At 39.8% G+C, this 26,681-nt stretch overlaps 1 protein-coding gene across 10 annotated transcripts in view; it reads left to right on the forward strand.

Annotated features, from left to right (window-relative positions):
* Positions 1-26,681, forward strand: part of DOCK10 (dedicator of cytokinesis 10) — a 266,202-nt gene that overhangs the window by 156,725 nt on the left and 82,796 nt on the right. For all 10 annotated transcript variants that reach the window (XM_053904308.1, XM_053904300.1, XM_053904301.1 and 7 more), the window contains exons 8-16: positions 7,242-7,425; positions 8,717-8,802; positions 9,078-9,161; positions 9,283-9,438; positions 16,786-17,007; positions 17,203-17,325; positions 18,514-18,596; positions 23,498-23,620; positions 26,568-26,647. In XM_053904308.1, coding sequence (XP_053760283.1) covers positions 7,242-7,425; positions 8,717-8,802; positions 9,078-9,161; positions 9,283-9,438; positions 16,786-17,007; positions 17,203-17,325; positions 18,514-18,596; positions 23,498-23,620; positions 26,568-26,647 — 1,141 coding nt within the window. The remainder of the gene's footprint in view (positions 1-7,241; positions 7,426-8,716; positions 8,803-9,077; positions 9,162-9,282; positions 9,439-16,785; positions 17,008-17,202; positions 17,326-18,513; positions 18,597-23,497; positions 23,621-26,567; positions 26,648-26,681) is intronic.

Consider the following 26,681-nt stretch of genomic DNA (forward strand, 5'->3'; position numbering starts at 1 on the left):
CTCCCCAGTAGATGGCCATTCAAATATTCGGGAACACTACTATATCTTTGAAAGAGTTTAGCCCTATACCCCTTCATTTCTATTCCTATTTATCAAGAACTTGTAGCCCTTTGGGGAGGGAGGACCTCCAACTTCTTGAGATCACTGGGAAGATAGATGTCTGGGTTATGTACCACCTTGTGTCTGGATCCTGGTTCTTACATATTTGCTTATGGCTGTCTCTGGCTTATGAGGTCTTACAAGTGGAAAGAAGATTCTCAAATAAGAAGCAAGTTTAGTCATTGCTCTCCCAAGCTCTCAGGTACAAAATGTGCCTGAAGACGAAACATGTACACACAGGATCACAGAACAAATGAATAATAGAATGAGTCAGACCTGTTTTGTCAAGAATCATTATCGGTTTCTCTTGAATAAAACAGAAAAAAGGAACAAAAACTTTACCTCAGAAGTGATACCTACCCTCTGGCATTCTTAGGAAGTCCAAGCTCCTAACAGTCTTCTGTGAACAAGCCATTTTGGTTGCTTCATTCAGACCCAATCTATGTCATTGTGTTTTTCTAAGAATAATCGTTGGAATTCTTAGAAATATATTTCAAGGGTGACATCAAGCAGAAGGAAACTCCTACCCAAGTTTCTCAGAGATTTGTGGTAATATTTACGGTTGGAAATTTTTTAGATCTTGATTTAAAAAAAAAATTGACAATAGTTTCCATTTTGTACTATAATCAAATAGTGACATTAGATGTGTTTTATACCCCATGCACTCCCAATCTGGAACAGAACTTCTGGTTTTTGCTGCTTCAGTTTTGATCTGGGGCCAAGGGACGTCTAGGCCTGTATTATCCCATCTGATTCCTTCAGGGTCTTCTTATTCATTCATCCATTGGCCCATCCATCCATCTATTCAAGATCTTGCCACTGTGGAAGAGAATGAATAGTCCAAGCATCCCGTCTTCTAGGGTTCCCACCGCAACATTAATAATGAGCGATGTCACTTTATGCAGGCGTAAATGGGGGGTAGGGGGCCAAATGCTGTTTATTTCCTCCTCGGGGCCGAATCTACCACCTTGTGGACATGGGTTCCAAGACCGTGGCCTCACGTGCTTAACTGAAGTCTAGAAACTTGGATACATTCTGCAGCTCAGGAAGCCCACCACCTGAAGGAAGTGGGGCCAGGTGTGAGACAGCAGGGAGCAGCTTGGAGTGTGCATGCCCACAGAAACGTAGTTAAATCGGGAGGGGAAAACTGCCAAGGAAAACAAATCTAGAAACTAAATCTGACCTATAAACTTCACATTAGCAAACTCCGGCTCTAAAGAATCTCATTTCCGGGGCGCCTAGGTGGCTCGGTTGGTTAAGCATCTGACTCTGGATTTCAGCTCAGGTCGCCATCTCAAGGTTCTTGAGATTAAGCCCCCGGTGGGGCTCTGCTCTGACAACAGGAGCCTGCTGGAGCTTCTCTCTCTTCCCATCTCTCCGCGCCTCCCCTGCTTGCACACACGTGCGCGCGTGCTCTCTCTCAAAATAAATAAACTTCCATAAATAAATAAAATCTCATTTCCAATGATAACAATAAAAACCAGAATGACACTGTACTTTTATCTGATACATTATGTGGCACCAGTTGATGGAACGCGCATCATTATTGTCCCAGTTTATTAAAATAAAACTCAGGGAGATAGAGTGGCTTTCCCAAATCACAGAGCTAATAAATGGCAAAAATAGGTTTGAAGTGGAGGGATGTCCAAAACTACAGGAAGATGCCCAAGGAAATAAGCTGATAATCATACATCCTATGGGCATGCCTGCACATATTCATACATCTATCCTGCATAAGCCACATGGACGGAAGAAGTACTACAAAGATATGCTCATGCGTAGCTTTAAGCAGTGGGTTTTAGGGGGAGGATTTATTTCAGCAAACATATATTGAAAACTTAGTTATGCTAGGCTTTGTGGGAAAGCCAAATATGAGTCAAATGTGGCTTCTGTCTTCAAAGAACTCCCAGCCTGTGGGGCGATGCGTAGAAAGAAAAAATAAATGGAGCACATGCAGAGAAAATGAGTGGCACATCTCAAACAATAGGTTCTGATGACATAATGTAAGACTATCATATAACATATAAGATATATAAGATACAGAATATATCACTGCTTGAGACTTTATTGTACTTTACCTATAGCACATGCATAGTACGTACGCTATATTTCTGCTTAGTTGTTTACGGACACTCCATTACACTGGAATGCAAGTTCAATGAGGGCGAGTGCTTTATTTGAATGTTTTTAATGCTGTGCACCTGACACACAGAAGGTACCCAGTACATTTTTGTTGAATGAAATGCACAAACAAACATGCAGAGAATGGAAAGGACTACATCAATGGTAGCCACCAACCCCAGTAACCTGGATGTGATGTTGTGTGTTTCTTTTGGGAACTCTTCTTTTGTTCCTGCAAAAGATGCTAGTAACGTATTAGGCACAATGGAATATTTTGTTCGGGTAACTTGCTTTGATACTCATTTCTCCATTGGCTTTGGTAGCTTTGTTGGAGTTTCTATTTCGGAACCTTTCCAGATGAGTATTGTGGAAACAGACCAGTTGGCTACAACTCATTAAACATGTCAGTTGGCATTAGGACATATTCACAGTTTCCTGCTTTTTATGAAGCTGTGTAGATGGACTGTGGTGAGCTTTAGTAAACGGAGGAGTCACGTCTGCCACAAAGGACACTGTTTTCAGGGAAACAGGAAAACTGGGAGATCGAAAAAAAAGAACATGATTATTTCCTGATTACCACTATAATGACATAACAACTGCATTTCAAGATTATTAAAATGTCCCATTGATTTTCCTATTTTTGTCCTTTCTTTTTTTTTGTGATTTTATATGCCATTATGTTAGAGATCACAGAGAAGGAGATAGAAAACCACTTAGGCATCACAGTCTTCCCCAGTGTAAGCTTCTCTATGACTGTAAGTAGTTCTGTTCCGCTCCAAATAGAAAAAGATAATTCGGTTTTTGAGAAGCTGCAGATAGAACATTTATTTCATTGATAAATACGCCCTTTGGAGAAATAAGGGCTTGTTACGGTTTGCCCAAATTTTTGCAAAATATTTTTTATAAGATTGTTGACATCAGCAACCCATTTTCCAATTCACTTGAAGTAGAGTATACAGTTTGGAAAATCAAGTTTTAGTGTCTATGTTTTGTCCTGTTTTCTGTCTGGAATTCTCTGAGTTCCTTCTCCTCTGCATTTGAAAGCAGGTCGCAGTTCCATTGACTTTTAAGTCATACAATTAATGTAAGCATTTTACATGGCTTTTCATCTCCTTGTCTACATTATTTATGACATGAGATTAATTAAACAGATTCTTTAATCTGTTTGTTTTCAAGACAACACTAAGACTGGCTTGCATTTTGCTGTGTTCAGATCCTTAACAGTGTTCCAGCCAAAGCTGTGCCCTGAACTCTGAGCGTTTCGAGTTCTTTCCTCTGTATCTATTTCTTTTCCTGTTGTTTTATGAAGGAAAACTATCTCCTTTTACACTTGCTCAAGGCCAAGCTGTCTTTGCCCTTAGACCCTCTGTGTCAGTGCAGGCCGCATGGGGTTTTATGGACCTCCTTCATGAGACCTGCCAGAAGTGTGTGTTAGGGTGTGTGGAGGGAGTCCACCCACACCTCCTGTGGAGATTATAGCTTCTAAGAATTTGCATTCTTTTTTTTAATTTTGTTTTTATTTTTTAAAATTTACATCCAGATTAGTTAGCATATAGTGCAACAATGATTTCAGGAGTAGGTTCCTTAATGCCCCTGACCCATTTAGCCCATCCCCCCCCCCAAAACCCCTCCAGCAACCCTCAGTTTGTTCTCCATATTTAGGAGACTCTTCTGTTTTTTCCCCCCTCCCTGTTTTTATATTATTTTTGTTTCCCTTCCCTTATGTTTATCTGTTTTGTCTCTTAAAGTCCTCATAAGAGTGAAGTCATACAATTTTTGTCTTTCTCTGACTAATTTCACTTAGCATAATACCCTCCAGTTCCATCCACGTAGTTGCCAATGGCAAGATTTCATTCTTTTTGATTGCCGAGTAATGCTCCATTGTATCTATATCCCACATCTTCTTTATCCATTCATCCATCGATGGACATTTGGGCTCTTTCCAGACTTTGGCTATTGTTGATAGTGCTACTATAAGCATGGGGGTGCATGTGTCCCCTCGAAACAGCACACCTGTATCCCTTGGATAAATGCCTAGTAGTGCAATTGCTGGGTCGTAGGGTAGTTCGGTTTTTAGTTTTTTGAGGAACCTCCATGCTGTTTTCCAGGGTGGCTACACCAGCTTGCATTCCCATAAGAATTTGCATTCTTAAAGAAGCTGCCTGTATGTTTGCTTTGCCCCCTAAAGTTTGGGGCCACAGCTATCTTTCTGGCAACCCCCACTGTGTTTATATTGCAGCCAAAATAGCCTCAAAATGCAGCTCTGGCGTTTTATGAGTCAAAATCATCCTGTCCTCTGCTTTCCTAGACCCCAGAGGGTCTTGAGAGAACAACAATATTCTCATATCGCAATAGCTTTCTGGTTCTCAAGAAGAGTTTTTATACCTTAAGTTTACACCTCTTCTTCAGCACATTCACACAGAATCTAAGTATGTTTATCTTCCAATTTCACATTTTTGTGATTAACTGGTTAATGCCTGTCTCCCCTGTTCAGCCAGGGCAGCTAATATGTCTGTTTTTGCACAGCACGAAATCTGTCTTTTTGAAGGAATACCACTACTGCACTGAGTAGTAAGGATAACCAGTCAGCCTCTGCCCATATCAAGTTCATAGACTATTTAAAAAGCCAGCCAGCGAGTGAGTTGTTACAAGGAGTATGGGTCAGAGCCAAGAGCGTGTCCTTGGAAGAATCTAGAAAGTGGCATTTGAGCTATGAAGTTCTACAGTGAGAATCACAGCTGGTTTTTTTAGCTAATTCTTTTTTCTCCTGAATTTTTCTTTTTCTTGAGGTGTATTTGTTACCCTTGTCTATTGTCAGTGCTTAGAGAAGCCATGACCTCCCAGGCCGTGACCAGCCCTTCGGGATGTGATTGTGCCAGGAAGGGGACAAGGAAGGGAAACAGCATTTGGTGAACATCTTTGCCCCTGATCATCTCAGTGGGTTAGAGGATAAAGAGTTTTTTTTCCTTTCTCTGCCACTTGCTACCTGTAGAATCCCAAGCACATTTCAATTTATCTCCCAAGCATCCATGTCATTACATGTTAAATGGAATAATTCAGTCTGTCTCCCAGGGCTGTTGTGGGATGAAACAGAATAAAAGCTATGCGTGCTCAGCACGGTACCTGCCATCTAGACGGCAAGTGGTTAGTAAGTGTCATATTTGTGGTAGTCATCATGATGTTGTGGAAGTTGAAAGGAGGAAGCTATTTGAGGACAGTCTTCTGAGACCATCACCAAGAAAAAAGACCTTACCAGGAGGATATTACAAATTATTTTTTCTTGCCACCAGGAATAGCAATCTTGTCCCGGAAAAGAATCTTATATTTTGATATTCAGCCACAATCCCACACTATAATGTTACTCTCACCTTACGGTTCTTCTCCTATTTGCATTTTACCTGGTTGTCTTAAGCCCATAGACCTCGCACTGTTGTAATTGTGGGTGCTCCAATGGCTTCAAAGCAGAGTTGACTAGGGGTAAGGGTTGACTACCTGTATCAGAATTAACTGAGAGTGAATTAGAGATGGGATATCTTCAATAATTCTTACAACCACTGCAGATAATATAACACTAATATCATCGCGGGCTCTATCATTCCGCTTTGAATTTATAATTCTAATCTCATGGCAGGAATGTATAAAAGTGCCATAATAATTTGCTCTTGTATTCCCTCCAGTTTCAGTGTGCTTCTCCCATCTTGGAATAGTTCAGTGGTTTTACAGATTTCAACTTGGATGCCCCTTCCTGGAAGGCCAGCCTAAAGTGGCTACTCACCCCCGAGCCCATTTTAATTCTCTGCACAGCCCCCAATTTCTGTTTTCCAGTCTTTTGTTCATTCATTCTTCCCTATGAATGTCAGTTTCCCAAAATCAGGAGGCAATCCTATTCCCTTATAAAAGGTGAGTGTTTTGAACCCACTGGTACTAAGCCCTTCTGTGCGACAGCACAGGGTAAAGTCGTGAGTGGAACTGACCTGGTCTTCTGGAGGCAGCCATGAAGGAGGCACATGTTGGTCAAAACAAAGAAATGAAAATGAATACGTATGGACTTCCAAATTGTTGTACGTGCCCTGGAAGACAAGAACCTCGTCCTGAGAAATTGGAGAAACTTCGACTGAGATCTGAAGAGTGACTACAGGTCCCCTAAGTAGATGAGGGACAGACGTGGTGCTGAGTACGTGTGAGGTACACACGGGGGAGGGGCTGCTTCAGGCCTTGCAGCAGCAACAGAACATGTAACCAGAGCACATTCAGGAACTAGAGCCAAGGCCTCATGGGTTTGTCACGAAAGGCAAAGTAGAGATGTCGAATAAGAGAAAAGCTGGGAGGCTGATGGAAAAGCCAGAGCCAGAGAAAGGAATCGGGGTGCCCAACCATGTGGACATCCTTTAAAGCCACTGGGGTCAGATGAGAGAGAAAGGAGTCCAAGGCATGACTGAAAAGTGGTGGCTGACGAAGAAGAAAGGAGACCAGAATAGAGTGTGGTCATGGAAACCCAACACAGACAGGTTTCAAGGAGGAAGTGGAAGCCACCGTGTTAATTCTACTGAAGAGTCAAGGAAGATCCGAAAAAGGAAATGTCTTGGATAATGCAGCAGCATAGAGTTTGTTAGTGACCATGGCTAGTGCTGCTCCGGGGTGTCATGGGGCCAGAAACCCAACTGGAGTGAATAGTGGACGGAACACAAGATGAGAAAGTGAAGACAGACCCTCTAATCAACGATTTGAAGAAGTTTAGAGCGTCTTGCCACATGTGCCTGAAGGTGAAATTCTTGAGCCACCACGATCATCCAATCAACAAGAACCTAAATAAAATACGTCTTAGCACCAAAAGCCCTGAAAGAAACCAAACAGAATGATTCATTCCCACCCAAATTTTGGCCTTCGTTTGGCCCATCTTCTTTATGTTACTCTCCTATAAAGGAAACACTTCGGAAGCACGACCCCCTAAAAAATGTCTCTCGCTCTCTAAGACTTATTATCTGGTGTTTTTGCTTTCTGTCTGTCTTTTTGCACCACAGAATAACAGACTAAGAAAATATGCTTTTGAATTGAAAATGAATGACCTAACCTATTTTGTGCTGGCGGCTGAAACAGAGTCAGATATGGATGAATGGATCCACACCCTGAACCGCATCCTGCAAATCAGTCCTGAGGGGCCACCTCAGGGGAGGAGGAGCACGGAGCTGGCAGATCTGGGGCTGGGTGAGAACACACGCGCCCCCCCTTCCCTTCCTTTGCAAAATGTGACCTGTGTGTTTGGTTCATCTAATGAACCAGTTAACTGTGGTAGCTGTCAAGGCTAACTAGTTAACTGTGGTAGCTGTCAAGGCTAGCTCATCCATCCCTGAGCTCCAGAAAAGCACCCCGAAATGCTTGACTTTTACTGAATAGTGAGGATCACCACACACAGGTATGATTTTGAGTTTACTGGCAGTGATTTGAGGCTGGAAATCATCTGTCAGCAGTACTAAAAATGTACCCATGTCTGATGGGAGGTTACCTTAGATGGGGTAGTTTGTGTTTCATAGCCTTTACTTCACTTTACTTTGATTTAATTAATTAACATGATATTATGTAAAGACAGACATGCATTACTTCCTTTTAATTGAAAGATATCTTTCATGGATACTTCTTGACCATACTGAGATCAGCTTATATGTGACAGTTCCATAAATGTTGCACAATATTAGAGATCTTTATGAAATAAAAATATTTTTCTTCTTCCCATCCTTATTACTTCTTAAAATTCTAATTCATTCTAGGCAAAGAGAGGGCAGCAAGAGCGTGGAAAGGACAGGTGATGAGACACATAGAAAAACAGGTCCATGACCACAGAAAAGCCAAGTTCACTTCCAGAGTGGGTCGTTCCTCCCGAAAGGAAAACTATTTTAGGACATTTTGTCCAGCACCATGGGATCTTAGACACCAGAGTCTTTAGATTCTAGTAGTCTAAGTATCATATTCTATAAAGTGAAAGAGGCATGGGGCAATGAGGAAGAAAACTGTTGTTGACTTTAACACAACTACTATGTACCATGGCAGGCGTTTAGCATTCATGATTTACTTAATGATAATCAACTTGAGTATTCATGTTTATAGAGTTTTAGAGAGTTTAAGTAACTGAAGCCAGAATATGGGCTTGAAGTTGATGGCCAGAGAGTCAGAATATCAAAAATGTACTCACAGATAAGAAAACTTTAGTGTGCATTGATGGAGTAAGTCATGACAACCCCAAGTATAAGTGTGGTATTATAAGGGTCGAGAGTTCTTACGCACATAGAGTGGTGTCATGGAAAGAATCCCAAAATGACCATCAGGAGGTCTGATTTCCAGGCCTCGATCTTGTAACAATATAGAGTCCTGGAGGCAGGATACAACGAAGACATCTGCTCACCTGCATCCATCCCACATCCGGTCTTGATATGCCACAGCCTGGAGAGATGTGTGACTCATGAGTATTACTTATTAACCTGTCTTGGTGTATCTTTTCAAGATTCGCTGGATAATTCTGTAACTTGTGAAAGCACACCAGAGGAAGCAGAGTCTTCAGAGAACAGCCTACACCCAGACTTCGCAAAAGTAATAAAGCTGACATTTTACTATGCAAATAAATTTGAATAACTTATTAGTTATTGTTTTCATGGAAAAGATGGAAATGCTGTATTTTAAAATTTAAACTAAGAAATGCAACACTCAAAAAACAAAAGCATGTTGTGATCGGATTTGCTGCGTGTTAATGGATGATATTAAAAGAGTGATGATACTAAGGGGCAATTTCTTGGCCATGTGGAGGGGGCCAGGCTGTAAGTATTTGGATAGTTGGTTACCGAGAGCTAACACAGTTTTCTCTGCAGTACCTCACAGAAACTGAAGAGACTGTCAAAACAACTCGAAATACGGAGAGGTTAAATCTGTTCTCGCTGGATCCAGATATAGATGTAAGTCGAAATTCCTTCTGAGCAAGCGTGAACTCAATCCACACAACTGTGGTTTAGAATTCAGGATTTCTTTTTTTTATGATGGGCATTTGTTGAGAAAAACCTTCCACCTTTTTTGTAGACCTTGAAACTTCAGAAAAAGGACCTTTTCGAACCCGACCTTGGGATCAAACCATTTGAAGAAAAAGCCGCCAAGAGGATCATGATCATTTGTAAAGCTCTCAACTTAAATCTTCAGGGATGTGTTACGGAGAATGAGAATGACCCAATAACGAATGTAAGTTTCCCCTGTTACATCCAATGCCGATCAGCCAATATCACACCACCCTGGCCAAAATCTTTTCTATTCCTGATAATCCCAGGCACTGAGTTCACACCAGCTAGTGCACCAGGGAGTATGAATGACAGCATTTTCCACATCACAAAAATGCACGAGTTCTGAAGTGGGCATACTACCATAAAATGTTCCTTTTACCTTGAAGAAGTGTCAAAGGGACTGTATTCTAGTGTCCTTTCCATTCAATCTCACAGTGGTTCAGAGTTTCCTAAGGCATTGTTTATATCTACTTGGTGGTGGCTGAGATGGCTTTTAAATCTAATTTTTTTTAATTTTTATATTTATATGTTTGTTTGAACGTATATTAGAGAATAGTGTGGACAAACAAATCAACTCTGAGATTTCACAGCTATCACTGCCTAAGACAAGGCTACATAGTGAATCAAGTAAAATAATATTGGATAAATATTAAATAATAGTATAGGCAAATGGGAGAAAAAAAAAGGTGCTTCACTGATATTTGGGAACCGCCACGGCATTCATTAAATCAACATAAGATTCCTTTTCCTGCTAAGTGGACTGTCTTGAAAGTTCTCTCCTATGGGGGGGGGGGGGAGGGAGGGGAGGATGGGTGATGGGCATTGAGGAGGACACCTTTTGGGATGAGCACTGGGTGTTGCATGGAAACCAATTTGACAATAAATTTCATATTTAAAAAAAGAAAGAAAGAAAATTCTCTCCTAGTAGTCTGGGGACCATTCTATACCAATTGTATAAAAATTGTTTTAATATTTATTTATTTATTTATTTATTTATTTATTTACTTTGAGACACAGAGAGAGAGAGAGAGAGCATGAGTGGGGAAGAAGCAGAAAGAGGGGGGGAGAGAGAATCCCAAGCAGGTTACCTGCTGTCAACACAGAGCCCAGCGTAGGGCTCAAACTCATGATCCATGAGATCATGAATGTGAGCCAAAATCAAGAGTGGGATGCTTAACCGACTGAGCAAACCAGGCACCCCTAGACCAACTGTAAAGTTATTTGTGGGAAGGGGGCATTCCGCGAGCATAAACATTAAATTCTGAACTATAAGGAAAGAAAAATTATACATAATCCCGCCACCAATCCAAGTCAGTGTTGTTGTACTGGTATGTCCCCTTTCATTGTTTTTAGTGCAGTCCATTTTAATTTTTGATAAATCATCCCTCAATTATCATCTCCCACCTCAAAGAAGAAAACTTATTTCTAGATCCATATTATAAGCCATGTTTGCTTTTTAGAAGACAAAACAGCGTTAAGCTTTCTCTCTAGACCGAGCACCACACAATTCCATGCACATCTCCATGCTGAAGTTCAATGAGACTCATTAGCTGTGACAGTGTGTGGCTTGAAGAAAGGATGGACCCTTTCGTACCTGCTGCCCTTGGATCTTCAGGCATGGCACTGGTTCTTTGAGCCCATTTTCCCTGGCGTAACAGAGGGATAATGGTACATGCTACGAACCTCAGATTGAATGAGGAGAATCAAGTGATAATGTGCCTCTCTTGGGTCAGTATGCCTCACCTTCCCATCAGTGAGTTCTGCCACGCTGGGCAGGTAAGCTGGGCAGGAAGCTTACCTTCCCTCTCCTCTTCTATAAATGGGATAATAATAACAGTAGCTGTTTCAAAGGACTGTTGTGAAGAAGTCATGAAGTAATATATGGAAAGTACTTGGATGATGCTTGATGCACAGTAAGCAATCATTACATATTAACTGTTATTTTAATAGGTGGGAAATTGCTTGGAAATTTGCGAATGCTATATATGCAAGGTATTGGCGTTTTCAGTATTGCACATGAGAATCTTGTTGACAAGGTAAAATTGAGCTGACTCACCAGCAAGAATCTTCCCCCCCAATGAAACTTTCTCACATTTTAGAACTATAATTGGGCAGTAGGTATGTGAGTAAAAATGATAGTACTGGAAGTCACGTTTATTCCTTTTTCAGCAAGTACTTACTCTGTGCACCTACTGGGAGCCAGACTTTTTCTAGGTACTCAGGAAACAGCAGGGAACAAGATAACAAGCCCCCTGCCCTCTTGAAGGCTGACTGTTTTTGAAAAGAACAAACAATAAATTTTTTTTAAAAAGACAAATAAATTAACACGAGAGTTGTACATTGTTTACAGTTGTTTGAAATAAATCAGTATGACAGATGTGATGCAGAGGAACTGGGAGATGGGTCACGTTAGGTAGAGTGGTCATACGAGGCCTCTCTCAGGAGGTGACATTTGAATACAGACCTAACAGGTGAGAAGGATAAGTCAGGTCATGGGAGAATATTCTAGGGCAGGAGAACGAGCAAGTGTGAATGCCCTGAGACAACTAAGTCTTGGCAAGTTCTAGGAACAGGAAGTAGGTGCCGAAGGGAAGAGCAGACCAAGATAATGTGGGAAGGACAGTCCAAGGGAAGGTAATGTAAGGTACAGGCTGTAGTGAAGTGTTTGCATTTATCCTGAGTGGAGGCTGTTGAAGGATTCAAAACACTTTCAAATGGTGTGGTTCAATTTCTGTTTTTGTTTTTGGTTTTTAAGATCCCGTCAGAAAAAAGTAATGAATTGGAGGAAATAAGAGTTGACCAAGGATGGTAGATAGGAGTCTGCCACCTAGTTCATTGCATGGCATAGACTAGGACTGGCAAGGAAGGAGGAGAGAAATGGATGGATATGACTGATGCTGGGTAAATTGGACAGACAGGCTTCTCTGATCCATTGGACAAGGGGAAAGAGTATCTCAAGGATGAGTCCCTCGCCTTTGCTTTGAATACTTCTATGCATGGTGGTGCCATTAAAAGGGCAAGACTAGATGAAGAGCAGATTGGGGGGATATTGGCCCCAAATTCCATTATGGGCATGTTAAGCTTGACAGGCTCACTAGATATCCAAACAGAGATGTCCTTTGGGTAGATTCAAATACAAGTTTGGAACTCAAGGGAGTGGCCACGAACTGGGTATAAACTTGGAAGTCTGGTCCATACAGTGACCCAGAGGGTCACATTTAGGAATTTCTGTGTGAATAGAAAAGGGGCCAGGAACCAAACCTTTAAAAGATGAATAGAGGGATTCCTGGGTGGTTCAGTCGGCTGAGTGACCAGCTCTTGATTTGGGCTCAGGTCATGATCCCAGGGTCATAGGATCAAGCCCCAGGATTCTCTCTCTCTCTCTCTCTCTCTCTCTCTCTCTCTGCCCCTCTCCCCCACTCATGCACTTTCTCTCTCTCTCTCTCTCTCTCTCAAATAAATAAATAAATAAATAAATAAAAGATGAATAGAGAAATGACCAAAGGAGACTAAGAAGGAATGGCCATTGAAGTAGAGCTAAACCAAAAAAGATTGGGCTATGAAGCCAAGAGGGAACAGGTCAGCTGTGTGGCATGGTGCTGAGGCGCTGAGTAACAGGAAGCCAGAGAGGAGCCCAGTAGATATGCCAACATGGAGGATACCTGGGACTGTGGAACGAGAAATTTCCATGGAGTGAAATGGTCAGGAGGAACAATCAATGTACTTTCATTGAGGATTAAAATTTAAAAAACAAAAGAAAACAAATCAAAAGCCCTAGAAGCTGCTTCTTGAAACCACTTGGAAATATCAGGAAAATGTAACCCAAATCATAATGGCATTTAGCCATCTTATGAAATAAAAATAAATGTGGTTTTTTTGACCATGCATATCCTCAAGTGTGATTAAAATATCCAATTTGGAAACTGAAACTTGAAGATAATGGGCTTTTCTTTCCAGTGCCCGGCATATGACTCCTTCCACATGGATTCCTTTCTTTGTACTAAAACTCATATTCAGAAGCTTAATGTTTGTATTTGGGCCAGTCTTGCCAAGCACGAGAACACGCCCAAGTTCAGAACCCAGCATCAGTATGCCCTTTTATATCTGTAAAGCCTGAGAGACAAGTTTATTTGGAGTGCTTTGGATGTCCGTATTGTACTTAATTTACTTTAAAATTGATACAAGTGTTAAAAAAAATAGAAAATGACTTTGTAAAAAGCAATTTTATCGTGCTTATAAACAATAAAATAAACACTAAGAAAACAGCCTCACCTAAACTTGACAGCAATTTTTTATGTAACGGCATTGTTTTTAAAAATCTTTGTATATTATTGAGTGACACTCTTTTGTTCATGTAGCTATTTTTAAACTCATTGTTTTTAACTCACAGAGCATTTTTTTTAAAGTGAATCGAAATATTTCTTCAAGTTGCCAAAGATCCAACTCCTGTATTTAGTGAATGAGCTTCTAAAAAGCTTCTTTTGAAAACTTTTCCATAGTGAGGAAACAATATTTGACAGCATGTAATTTTTTAGTCAGTCCGTTGGGAACCAAATTCAAGTTGACGGTATTCTAGTATAAAATATATCTTTGAAAATAGCAATTGATTCCTAAAATGTGAACAAAGAAGCCTGCTTCACAGCAGAGCTACTTTAAAATTATAATGTTCTTGATTTTTATTTAAGAAAATACAGAATTCTAAACATAAGAAGCCTGTGACTTAATTTGGTAGGCTTCCAAGTGCTTGATTAAACGAATCTTTATTGAAAAGCCAATGATTCAAAAAGTAAGATTTGACATTTAAGTTGAAAAAGTGGATTGGAAGAAATAAATGAATCACCACGTGAGCTTTAATTTCTGATGGATTATCAAAGTAGGTAATTTATTTCCATTCACCAAGCAGAAGTGAAAATCAAAAGGCACCAATTCATGGCAAATAATAGGATTTTTTTTCCTTTGACCTTCAATGTGTTTTGAGTTCCTGCCTGAGTTACTTTCATGTAATTTTTGCATTTTCTACTCTTGCAGACCACCACTACCACAAACCAAAAGTTTTTCTAAATTAAATTCAGTTGGTAAAATGGGAAACTTTTACTTTTTGTCTTTTTTTTTTAATATTTTATTGAATTTCATTTTATATGTGTAGCTCTGTTTCTAACAGTAAGGCAGCTGGCAAATATGGCTAGTATTAAGGAATAAAATAATGACCCCATTATGAGCTAGCCATATTACTGTGTTTCAAAGTACATGAGATAACCTATTAAACATTCAATATCATGTGGTTTTGTGTATATCCTGCTTGCCCACAGAACACTGATATATGAGGGGCATCAATTCAAAATTCGGTGACATAAACAAAAGTAAAAATGTTTTGGGGAGCATTTTCCATTCTGAGAAATCTGTAGTTAATGACATGTAATTATATCTATTTGCATGGCCATAATTATTTCTATGTGTATACATGTAACTATGTACATATACATGTATTTATTTATTTCAGTCCCTGTTTTATTTAATAACTGTTGCATTTAACAGTTTTCTGTTGAAAATTTCATCTTTCTGGAATCGTTCTTCTTCAGATTCTACGATACTCTGGCAGCATTTAACATATATATATATTTTTTTTTAATCTCTCTCCACCCCCCAGTCGCCTTACAGCCTGTTTTCCCTACTCCACCTCTATCTTTTGCATGCTGATATTGTTCAGGATAACATTCTGATTCTCTTCTCTTTATCTCATGGCTTAAACAAGAACCACATACAAAACTCTCCCGGGTCCACATCCCCAGCCCAGTTTCTTTGGCCAGGCTCAAAACTCATATATCCAACTGTGATTGGAATGTCCTATAGACAACTCTATGTACCATCCAGAACTCATCTTTGTATCTTTATCTTATATATTAGTGAATGATATTGCCGTCCACTTAGTTTCTTACATCTCCAAACCTGGGAATTTTCTTTTATGCATACCCCTGTGAACACCTTTCTCCGACCAACGAGAACACCCAATGGATTTCTAAGTTCTTTGGGTGTACCTCCTTAATGTTCCTCAAATGCGTCTCCCACAAATGCATTCTTTCATGCCTTTATGTTCTTTCCTGTGTTTATGTCTTTGCACATGTCACTTAATCTACCTAGAAGCCCCTTCTAACCACCGCTTTACCTACTTTTTGCTTTTTTAAAACTCAACCAAGAAACTTTCCCTTTCTTTCCCATCTTTCATTACCTTCCCATTTTCTCTTTATTTCACATTTTCCCTTTCCTTCTTAGCATGGTGGTGAGAGGTACAGAGACAGCTACTCAGAGGCTTGGAATTGGGTAACCAGCCAAGAAGTCCTCATAATGGGAGGCAGAAAGCTATGTGGAGGCACAGAAATGGAATGTGCTTGGCTTTGTCAGGATCTGGGGTACTGTGCAGGGTGGTACAAAGGAGACAATTCGAGAAGGTGGCTGTGGTTGGCAGACTGGTTACTCTGAACAGTAAGTAAATTGATTGAACAAATAAGTAAATAGACCAATGATAACAAGAGCCAATTTTTCACTATTGGAGGAAATAGTTATATGAAATATGAATAGGGAAAAGGCTTGAAATAACCCTTCTTGATTTGAATTTGAAATAGAAGTATCAACATGAACTCATGAGTTTTTCATAATATTTCATAAAATATTCATGTACAGATAGAGTTAAAGAAATCCTTGTAGATGTGAATGTTATGTGTATGGATATGTGTATGTGTATGTGTGTGTGCATATGTGTATGCGTCCCAGTAACAATGAGCATAATGAGCACCGAGATCCTGGTTTCTAAATGTCACCCTCACAGAAAGGTACTAGAGCTGTATGGAGAAATGACTGGGGCATTGAAAGTATCCAATGAGCCTAGAACATCTTGTTGAGTGAAGAAGTGCCCCCAAAATTATGGAATCTACCAAAAAGTCACGGGAGCTACCTCTAGCCAAATCTGAAACAATTTGAGCATCAATGTAAATAATGATAGTAAGAGATTGAAATCTATTGAATAAAATAGTAGTAATCCATGAGTCTATACTTGGAGGTATGAAGAAAGAGAAAGAAAGAAAGAAAGAAAGAAAGAAAGAAAGAAAGAAAGAAAGAAAAAGAAAAAAAGAAAGAAGGAAGGAAGAGAGGGAGGGAGGGAGGGAGGAAGGAAGAGAGATAGAAAGTTTCATCATTACAGAATACCAACTAGTAAATATAGAAAGAATGATGGAACTAGAAAATCACCATTGGTAGCCATCTTAGTGGTAGTTGATTCCAGTGGGAGTTACCAATGGAGAATTAGGTGAGTTAGGTTTGATGAGTATCAGGACATTGGGATAATCTCAGAATGTATCTCCAAAACTGCTAATCACTTACCGCTTAATATATATTGTATATTTTAAAGAACAATATTATACCATATATAAATAGTAATTTCTCTTATCTACTGTTTTATTAAATAATGTACTAAAGAGGCAATTGCATGTATGACGATTTTATATCATAACCATCACTTCTTTTTTTCCTGCAGATTGAGCCTTTTTTTGTGAGTGTGGCACTTTATGACCTCAGAGACTGCAGGAAGATTTCTGCGGATTTTCATGTGGATCTAAATCACACTGCTGTCAGACAGATGCTCTCAGGGGCTTCCGTGGCTTTGGAAAATGGAAACATTGACACTGTTTCCCCAAGACAATCAGAAGAACCTCACGTCAAGGGATTTCCAGAGGAATGGCTAAAATTTCCAAAGCAGGTTGCACTTTTGTTTACTTGTGATAACCCTGAAACTGCTCGTTTCATCATTCTTACCGAAAGAATACAGTTGGTTTCCCAACTAAAAATTCCCTAAAAGCTGTCCCTTTAAAAAAAAAAAAAAAAAAAAAGAAATTTTGTGAATGTCTTCAGTATGCATCCCTAGATGCTTATTAGTTGTTTTCTTCGTACATAGGCTATATTTTCTGTAAGCAATCCACATTCTGACATTGTTTTGGTGGCCAAAATCGAAAAAGTACTGATGGGGAACATTGCAAGTGGTGCTGAACCTTATATTAAAAATCCGGACTCCAACAAGGTAATGCATAATCTTTTCCATAAATAATTCAGGCTGCTTTCAGGATATAAAATCACACTGCCTTAATGAATTATCAAGCTTGGTAAATGTGAGTCTCAAAATAGTCGCTGGTTACTGAAACGAATGTCCATCGGGCAAATTTTAAAGTATAGATTCTTGGTTTGTGTGTTTCGACCAAGCAGCTTCTGACTTCTGATCATCTCTTAGTAGAAATCAACTTAAATGTGTATAAAATTTTCACTCCAAGGATCAAAATGTTAACAATAATGAAAAGTGAGGATTAATCTGACTAAAAGCAAGTGAATACAGATTACTGATGATGAACTAAGTGAAAAAGTAAGACAGATAACTGTAGGTCAAATTATCCTAACACTGAAGTGACAACAGAGTAAAGGATGTGCTGGGAGTTCTTCAAATGATAGGACAACAGAAAATTTTTTCTTTTTTCTCCAACCATATTTTCTTTAATAATCGAATGTTACTAGTTGGTAGGAAATAAATATTAAAAGTCTGTATTTTTCATGCAAGGGAAATGTATTGGGGAAAGACCGCATAAGAATGGAATTTGAGCATGTGTAACAATTTAGGGCAGTGTTTAACATATTCATGAGATTCAGGGTTTGGCAAACTACAATGTGCAGGCCAGATCCACCTGCCACCTGTTTCTGTCAATAAAGTTTTATTTACACAGTCACACTCCATCATTTACGGATCGCCTAATGGCCGCTTTCCTGCTACAGAGACAGAGAAGCCACGACAAAGACCACGTGGTCCACAAAGCCCAATATACTTACAGTGATCCTCTGCAGAATACATTTGCCAACCTCTGCCATAATGAATAAGGGTATAAGATGGTCTGTGGGTGTAAATTTGAAAACACTTTCCATTCAATGTTGTAAGACCTTTCCAGTCTGATAAAAGGGAAGAAAAAGTCGCTGTTCCGAGACAAGCGTATTTTCTATATTTGAAACTTCCAGAGTGAAAAGAAAGAAAAACATAATACAGTAGTTTGAACACAGAGGAGATCATTTGGTTCTTTACAAGACAGAATCGGCAGCCCAGTAAGGCAGACAGACAGACCTTCCGAGTTTCAGTACAAGATAATGTGGACAAGTATCTATTAGTGTTTTCCTTGGACTGTTTGGGAAGAGGTGTTCTAAACAATATTTTTATTTACTTTTCCCTTAGTATGCACAAAAGATACTGAAATCCAACAGGCAGTTCTGCAGCAAGTTGGGGAAGTACCACATGCCGTTTGCTTGGGCAGTAAGGTAGGTTGACATCTGTAACCAACAGAACAGTCATACGTTTATAAGTCTGCGTTGGAAACCCGTTTGAACACCTCTCTGTTGCCTGTTATGTGTGATATACCAAAACCTGGAAAAATATTAATGGTGTCATCTTCATAAATATTCGGGGCTCTCTGGAAACATGTGCTTTACAAGACAATTCAGCAAGACAGAGTATAATAGATTGGGGCTATGATATGTGCACAGTGTGTGCACGACCAGATATGCTATGGCTTCTTGGTGGGATCAAAGTCATAACCTGTTTATTATGCATATTTGGTTTATTAAACGCTTGGCATTATATCAGGCCTGAGAGTTCAGTGTGCATAACATTCAAATGGCAGCATTGTGATTTATTATGCAGCTGCGTATTTTCATCTATGTGTAGGGCATAGGCCTATGTATGGATGTCCAGAGGAAACCATCACCTTGATCATTTAAGCTCTCTTTGATTTTGGCACTAATTAGCATAGCCAGATTTGTCAGTACTGGCTCAGTTTCTGATGGAAATGCTGAGTTATGTCAACACTAAGGACGGAATCATCCTCCCGGACATAGAACCTCTGCATAAAGAACAAGAATTGCTTTTCAGATATGGTTAAAGATCAATTACAGTTGTCCTCCTCAATTTCTTTGCATCCTTATGTGTGTAAGAATTTCTTAAAAGAGGAAAAGCCTGGCATAGACACGAGGACAAAAAGGTCAGCAATGTATAAACCAAATTAACTTTAAAAGGTTGGGGCGCCTGGGTGGCTCAGTCGGTTAAGCAGTCGACTCTTGGTGTCGGCTCGGGTCATAATCTCACGGTCTTGGGATTGAGCCCCATGTTGGGCTCTGTACTGAGTACTGAGTGCAAAGCCTGCTTGGGATTCTCTCTCTCCCTCTCTATGCCTCTCCCCTTCTCATTCACGCTCTCTCTCTCTCTCTCTCTCAAAAATAAATAATAAACATTTTAAACATTTTTAAAAATAAAAATAAATAAATAAAAATAGGTTAATTAGCGTGCCATGAAGTAAGACAGCCTAGTAAGTATTCCTTTGAACATTGGTAACATTGTCCCATTGGTGGTAACTTCAGAAGGAAGACAGCGTCTGTTAATTTTTGCCATTTTTAGGTCTCCCAGTACCCAGGGATGAGCATAACCAGAGTGAATCCACCAATATTTGTTATCATTGTGAGCTTGTTACTTGAAGTGGGGGCCAGGTAGGTGCAGGGGAGGGAAAGGTGGAAATATGAGCGACAGGAAACCAGGACAGACTTGCACAGTCTCTCCAACGCAGCCCTGTAGTGAGGGAGAAAGAGACCAGACCCAGGAGTTGGACAAACACGGTCCAATTCAGGCCACCACTTACGGACGGTAACTTTACTCCAGTTTCCTCCCAGTTCTCAGGGTCCCAACCACACGATGAAACTGACAAGACCTGCCTCGTGGGCAATGGAGGCAATCTCAGCTACGAAAGCACTTGGCATAAAGTGGATCACACATATCACTCTGTCTCTCTGTGCCTCTCGCCCTGCAGGGACAGCTAATGCCAGTACATGATGCCTGGAACAGACATGATCCGAATATACTGAACCTTTATGTTGAATTTCGTTGTTTTTATTTCTCCCAAGCTTCCAGAGAAAGGATAACTAGTCATAATTTTCTGGTTAAACTCTTTCATGTTGATAAGTATTCTCAATTCCCACAAGAAAACCTGTTGGGGCATAATAAGATAGATATCTTTTGGCAAAAGAGAAATATTCCAGTATAGCAAACTTACAACGGCAAACACATTTTCTGTTAAATGGCTGAGCACTGTTGTGAGGTTTTAGAAGCAGTCATTTGAGAGCCAGAGCTGGTTTTGAAATCTATACTGTACTTAATAGCCAAGTGAACTTAGGCAAGTACTCATAGGCTATCTTTACGCTAGCTTTTTTTTTTAATGTACAAAAGAGGAATGATAATACATAATCTACTGTTGCAGAGATTAACAAGCACAGATATGTACCCAGTAAAATGTAACCATTGTCTGAAGTCACTATTCTTACATGATTATTAAGTCACCTGGGGAGATCATATTTTCTGCAACAAGTCCCCCTTTCTGGTAAATTTGGCACAGCAAAGAATATTGTGGGGTAGAGAAGGAAAAGCATTACCCTTTATTGATCAGTTAGGAGAAGAAGTAACAATTGTACAGTGAAGTTGTTTAGTAAGACATGCTGGAAGAAAGACGGATGAGGTTTCTAGGAAGGCTGACAATATTCCTGACTATCGAAGTAATTACGTCTAGGACAAGAAAGTCAACAAAACCACAAGCTCATGCTCCATTGATGCCTGATGAGTGATTTGGCTGTAGGTTAGGAAACAGGAGGCACCACCAATTTGTGCACATAAATACATGGTTTACATTCACGTAAACATCTCTGACATCTCAGAAAAAAAAAAAATGGTTAGCAGCATAGTTTGAAAGATTTCATGTTAAACCCCTTGGAATAACAAATCACAAAAATAAGTACCAGATCCAGCCAAAGAAGATTTTAGTCCCCCTCACAATGTGGAAATTGCTTCAAATAAAATGGCAACTGCATCAGAGGAGGGCTCATGGTTTCTCAAGCCATTAGCTGACATATTTCAATATTCTATTGATTCTGCTGGATGTTTGGCCTCCTTTTTTCCTACTATATTTTCTAGATTGCAGTTTGCCTAACAGTGTAGCTTTGAGTGTACCCTAAAACATTTTGGCCCTTAAGATCAACTGCCACTAAAAAGGGTAGAATTGACAATTTAGCTTATGACTGTAGAGAGAGAGAGCACAAATAGGGGAGGAGTAGAGAGAGAGAGAGAGAGAGACAGAGGATGTGAAGCTAGCTCCAGGCTCCTAGCTGTCAATGCAAAGCCTGACACAGGGCTCAAACCCACGAGCCAAAGTCAGACACCCAACCTACTGAGCCACACAGGTGCCCCAACTCTGATTTCTTTTAACCCACCTTACACGATATTCTAAATGGATTGGCGCACAACCCTGGAATTTCTTTAAAATTGAACAAAACTCAATTAAAAACTTCATTCTTCCATCTATGTGTTTACAAAAGGCACACAGTCTAACAACATCCCCAACAAACGGTTGTCCAACCTCTGAATCCTCCCAATGACCAAAACTCAAGTGCATCCCACAATGGTTCCTTCCTTCTTTCTATAGGTCTAGTGATTAAATAACTCATTTAAAAAAATATATTTTTCAACCGCATGACAATTACTTTTGTGTTTTGTCTTACATTAGCTACAGAAATATGCCCCATTCTTTCTGTGTCACAGCTCTTCATGCTGCTCGTGATTGAGGCTCTCAGGGACACTTGGGCTTCTTTTCCTGCAGCTAAACTCCACATTTTCTTCAGTCATCCCCCAAACGTCGTGGTTTTGAGACCCTCACCATACACGGATCATTGCCCAACTGTGGCAGCTGGAACTGGGCACAGCATCCTGCCATCCCGAAACCATCTGTGTGCATGAGTCAGTTCTCTGTTCTCTTGCCAGTTAGCATATTTATTAAGCAAGGACAGTGTGTAGGGGGCTGTGAGCAGCTCTTCTCCCTGGCCCTGCGTTCTTCACCTTCTTTACAACATGTCCAGTGTAAGTGAGCTGTTTGCAGGACAGAGCTTCGGATAAAAGCAGGAACGAGTTTTACAGCTCACGTCTAGTGACACATTTGTAATGACTGGTTAATTACAAACAACAACAACAACACTACTCAAGGTCAGTTTGACCTCCTCCTGTGTTGAAAATACATCATATTGGTTTCAACATGCCACACACCCGAACAGAAGCCCTGTGTGATATTTAAATAAAATCTTCGAATTAAATGTTTTCTCATTCTGCTTCCCCAGAATGAAAAATTTCCCCTCACTTACCACTTAACAGAGAAAAGTGAGCAGAAAGGTGGGAGGAGTCTAAAAAATATGATTCTGGCCCATTTTCAGTATTATTTGACACTACAGCTCTATGATCAGATATCTATCTAAATGGCCATGTCAGTCTGTGTATTTTGGTTATTTGGTATTTGGAAATCTTTGGTTAATTTCAAGAGTAATAAAATAGTCTAGTCAAGCTCCTTAAGCTAGAAGAAATAAAACTTCAGCAGCTCTATAAGATTACTGGAAAATCAATTATACACGGTTCTAACTTTTTTTGATAGGCACAGAGTATAATTAATTTTGAAGGAGAAAAGCTAACATTAAGCATGTTATGTATACTAGCTTGTATTGCCTGGCATTACTATACTATTTGGACAAAAACAACTTACGTGTTTTAACTAACTCTGTCTAGTTCCAGTGAAATAGACAATCAATGGCTCATGTTCATGGTGCTTTCTTTATGTAATACAAGATTCTGACTCAAGTGTTCCTTAGTTTACCTTTGTCTGTGTCTTAAAATTTAGGACGTGGGCATGTTTATCTCCAGGAGAATGTTTCAAGAGTCTGGCCCCCTAGACCCACATGTACGACCTTACCCCTTTTTCACTACTCATAAATTCCCGATGGCACCATCCAGATCAAAGTAGCCCTAGCTTGCCCAGAAAGTAATGAAAAAAGGACTAACCTGTCCCTCTCCACTCTCGCAATCCTCCAAAGTTTTGATATGTTACTAAATCATAAATGGATGTAGTTGGAATATGGGTGGGCTGCTGTCTGTCTAGAGACTGAGTTGAAAATAAGGAATTAAAGACAACAAATACAGTGTTTAAATGAAACTTTTGTCTAAGGAGTTTTTTTGTTTTTTTATTTCATAAGTTCCTGGAGTTTCTTCCATTACAGATGGGAAATTGAATCATTTGTCACCTTAAAAACACAACCCGGTAAACAATATTCACATACCAATCTGAATAAATATCCTTTTCTTTCAGATCAGTATTTAAGGACAACCAGGGAAATGTGGACAGAGACTCAAGATTTTCACCATTGTATAGACAAGAAAGTAGCAAGATTTCAACCGAGGACCTGCTAAAACTAGTGTCAGATTACAGAAGGTAGGGTGTTGGGATACTCTTGAAATTAACATGAATCAGCTACATTGCTACTATTGATTTATTAACTCTGCATAAACAATACCTGGTTAACCTGATTTCTCAAATGGCCAAACTCCCCCAGAAAGTAGAAGCTTCACAGATGACTTCACATATGCCTCAATGACCTAACAAAAGAAAATTTGCCACAATCATATGGAAGGAGTGTGAAACATAAAACCATGTCAGATAACTATTATCTCTCTGTAACAGATCACACCAAAACTTAGTAGCTTAAAAGAATAATATCATTTATTTTCCATGAGTCTCTAATTCGAGCCTGGTTGAGGGAGGAGAGCTTGTCTTTTCTGCACATGGCATCAGTTGGCAGAGTTCAGCTGGAACCAGAGGATCCACATTCCAGATGGCTCATTTAATGACTGGCAAGTTGACTTGGCTATTGATTGGGAGCTCAGCGGGAGCTGTAGACTAGAGACCTTGGCTCTTCTCCGTGGGAGCCTCTCCATGAGATACTATCACTTCCTCATGGAATGAGAGCTGGCTTCTGAGAGTAAGTGTCCCAAGGGAGAGAAAAGGATCACTACCAGTTTCTTAAGACGAGGGCCCCGAAACTCTCGCAGTAGCATTTCTGCCATTAATATACTGTCAGGCTGTCACAGAGCCCAGATTAAAATAACAGAGACACAGACGCCTCTAATTAGGAAGGATGTTAAGGAATTTTAGAACTATGTTTTGAAATTCCACAGAGAAATTCATTGCTGTGACTATAGTAATTCATAATATTTCTGTCCTTCCAATGCTTTTGGAAAACACAGTGAAAGTTAGTGCTAAAAGAAGAAAAAACTTAATAAAACCCACAACATCTTTTAAATATCACCATGCATTCAACGTCGGGCGATGATAAGATCTTTCATGACGAGCAACTTCCCTTAAACTGTTAGTCCCCTGATACCCAATCCCTAACATCCCTAAATGTTAACTCTCTACCTCTCCCATCTAAGAATCAACGATCTCCTGTCAATTAATTTTGTTTATCCAAAGCACAAATAATGCATTACTATGAAACAAACATAACTAATACCTTCTGTATCTTCAGTAGAGAATATGTTTCTATTTAACTAGAAGGGAAGTTTTCCCAATGCTCGTTTTTTCTTCTGAAAAAAAGAATACAAACTTTAGAAAGCAAAATAAAGGTGAAAAGTAAAATCTTGGGGGAAACTACTGCTTTGTGATCCTACAAGACCACTCCTTACATGAGGAGATGCCCCCTGCTCTTGACTTCATCAGACTTCCCGGTCAAAGCTCCTACCATAGTCTTTCCAAAGGCTCCTGAAGCCACTAAGTGGGAGCGAATAGTGTTTTACCTCTTTACCTTTTTTGCCAGTGTATGAAAGTATGAAAAGTTACAATGCTGAGCAGAACAAAAGGGACAAAATATTTGGGGGTAATCTGATATTCACAGAAGATTATATTCTTGCAAAACCCATATTGTCCACGTATAGGAAAGAAAATTATCACTCTGGCAGTGATAGGGCATCTAGAATACATAATGCCCTACTGGTAAAACATTAAATTATTTCATAGACCCCTCACACTTTGTGGTATTTATTGTCAACAGTGTGCTGATAAACCCTGACTGTCTGACCCTCAAGGGGGAAAAACAGATTTGTACTGATGGCCAATTTCTGTCGTGTAAATGGTAGCATTGCTGATTTCAAGCTCTTGATGGGACTTCACCGAACATGGGTTTTGGAAGAGATGCACGCACCATCATATAACCTTTCCACCAGACAGATTCATGGATATCTCACCATGTAGTAAAATACTTCTAAGTGATCATTTTTGATCACTTTGCTCATTACCTTGGTGTGTCATAGAATTTGTTTAATGGAAATTTGATACAATTTCACTTTTAATAAGGGCTGTATTTAACAACTAGCAGGCAAAGTAATTGAAGACTTAACAGGCAGCTCTCATAAGCTGGGAAGAGCTGGCTCTGACCCACCACTGTAATTATTCTATTAGGTTTTCTAGAAGACCTAACTTGAAACTGTTATCAGCAACTTTCATCTCATTAGGAAGGAGGATAGGCAAAAAGGTTTTGGTAGAGAGGGAGAATGTGGGGTCAGGGATACTTGGTGAGAGGGTGTCTGCACACATTTACAAAGGGGGGGGGTGGGTACAAAAGAGGGAGAAGGCAGAAGAACCAAGGGCAGAGAAAGGCTCTTTGTCCTCCTTGATTGTTGGTGAAGAGGGAAAAAACAGACCGTCCACTTAACAATTGTAGCAAAGACCACCCTTGCCCTTAAGACTTCTAAAGAGTCTTGGGGTGCCTGGGTGGCTCAGTCGGTCAAATGTCCGACTTCAGCTCAGGTCATGATCTCACAGTCTGTGAGTTCGAGCCCCACGTCGGGCTCTGTGCTGACAGCTCAGAGCCTGGAGCCTGCTTCAGATTCTGTGTCTCCCTCTCTCTCTCTGCCCCTTCCCCGCTCATGCTCTGTCTCTCTCTGTCTCAAAAATAAATACAAACATTAAAAAAAAAATTAAGAAAAAAGACTTCTAAAGAGTCCTCATGAAAGTAAATCGCTTAAACCCATTAAAATACTAGTACTTTTTGTTAACAAAAACTATATATTTACTCTTGTACTTGTGTGGCCATTTCTGTACATGGTATCCAAAATAGATGCGAATAAATCTAGACATTCGTCAGAATACCTGTAATTTGAGCCCTCACTGATTTCTATTTTCATTTGCAAGATTACATACACTTTAGTTTTTCAATATAAAACCAGCTAAATGAAATCTTTCACCAGTGTGTTTAGGGTTCTACTGTTTACTCCTATCAAAGCTCAGATTTACAGTTGACTTTTTTCTTGACAACTAGAATAATTCAGTGTGTGTGTGTGCGTGTGTGTGTGTGTGTATGTGTTCGTGTTCCCTGCTTTCACAGGGCTGACAGAATAAGCAAAACGCAGACCATCCCTGGAAGCCTGGATATTGCTGTGGACAACATTCCTTTGGAGCATCCAAGTATGATGATGATGTCATGATTTGCTTGTAGAGT

Source organism: Panthera pardus, unplaced genomic scaffold, assembly GCF_024362965.1.
Source record: "Panthera pardus isolate Hobbes unplaced genomic scaffold, ASM2436296v1 HiC_scaffold_10, whole genome shotgun sequence".
Taxonomy (NCBI): domain Eukaryota; kingdom Metazoa; phylum Chordata; class Mammalia; order Carnivora; family Felidae; genus Panthera; species Panthera pardus.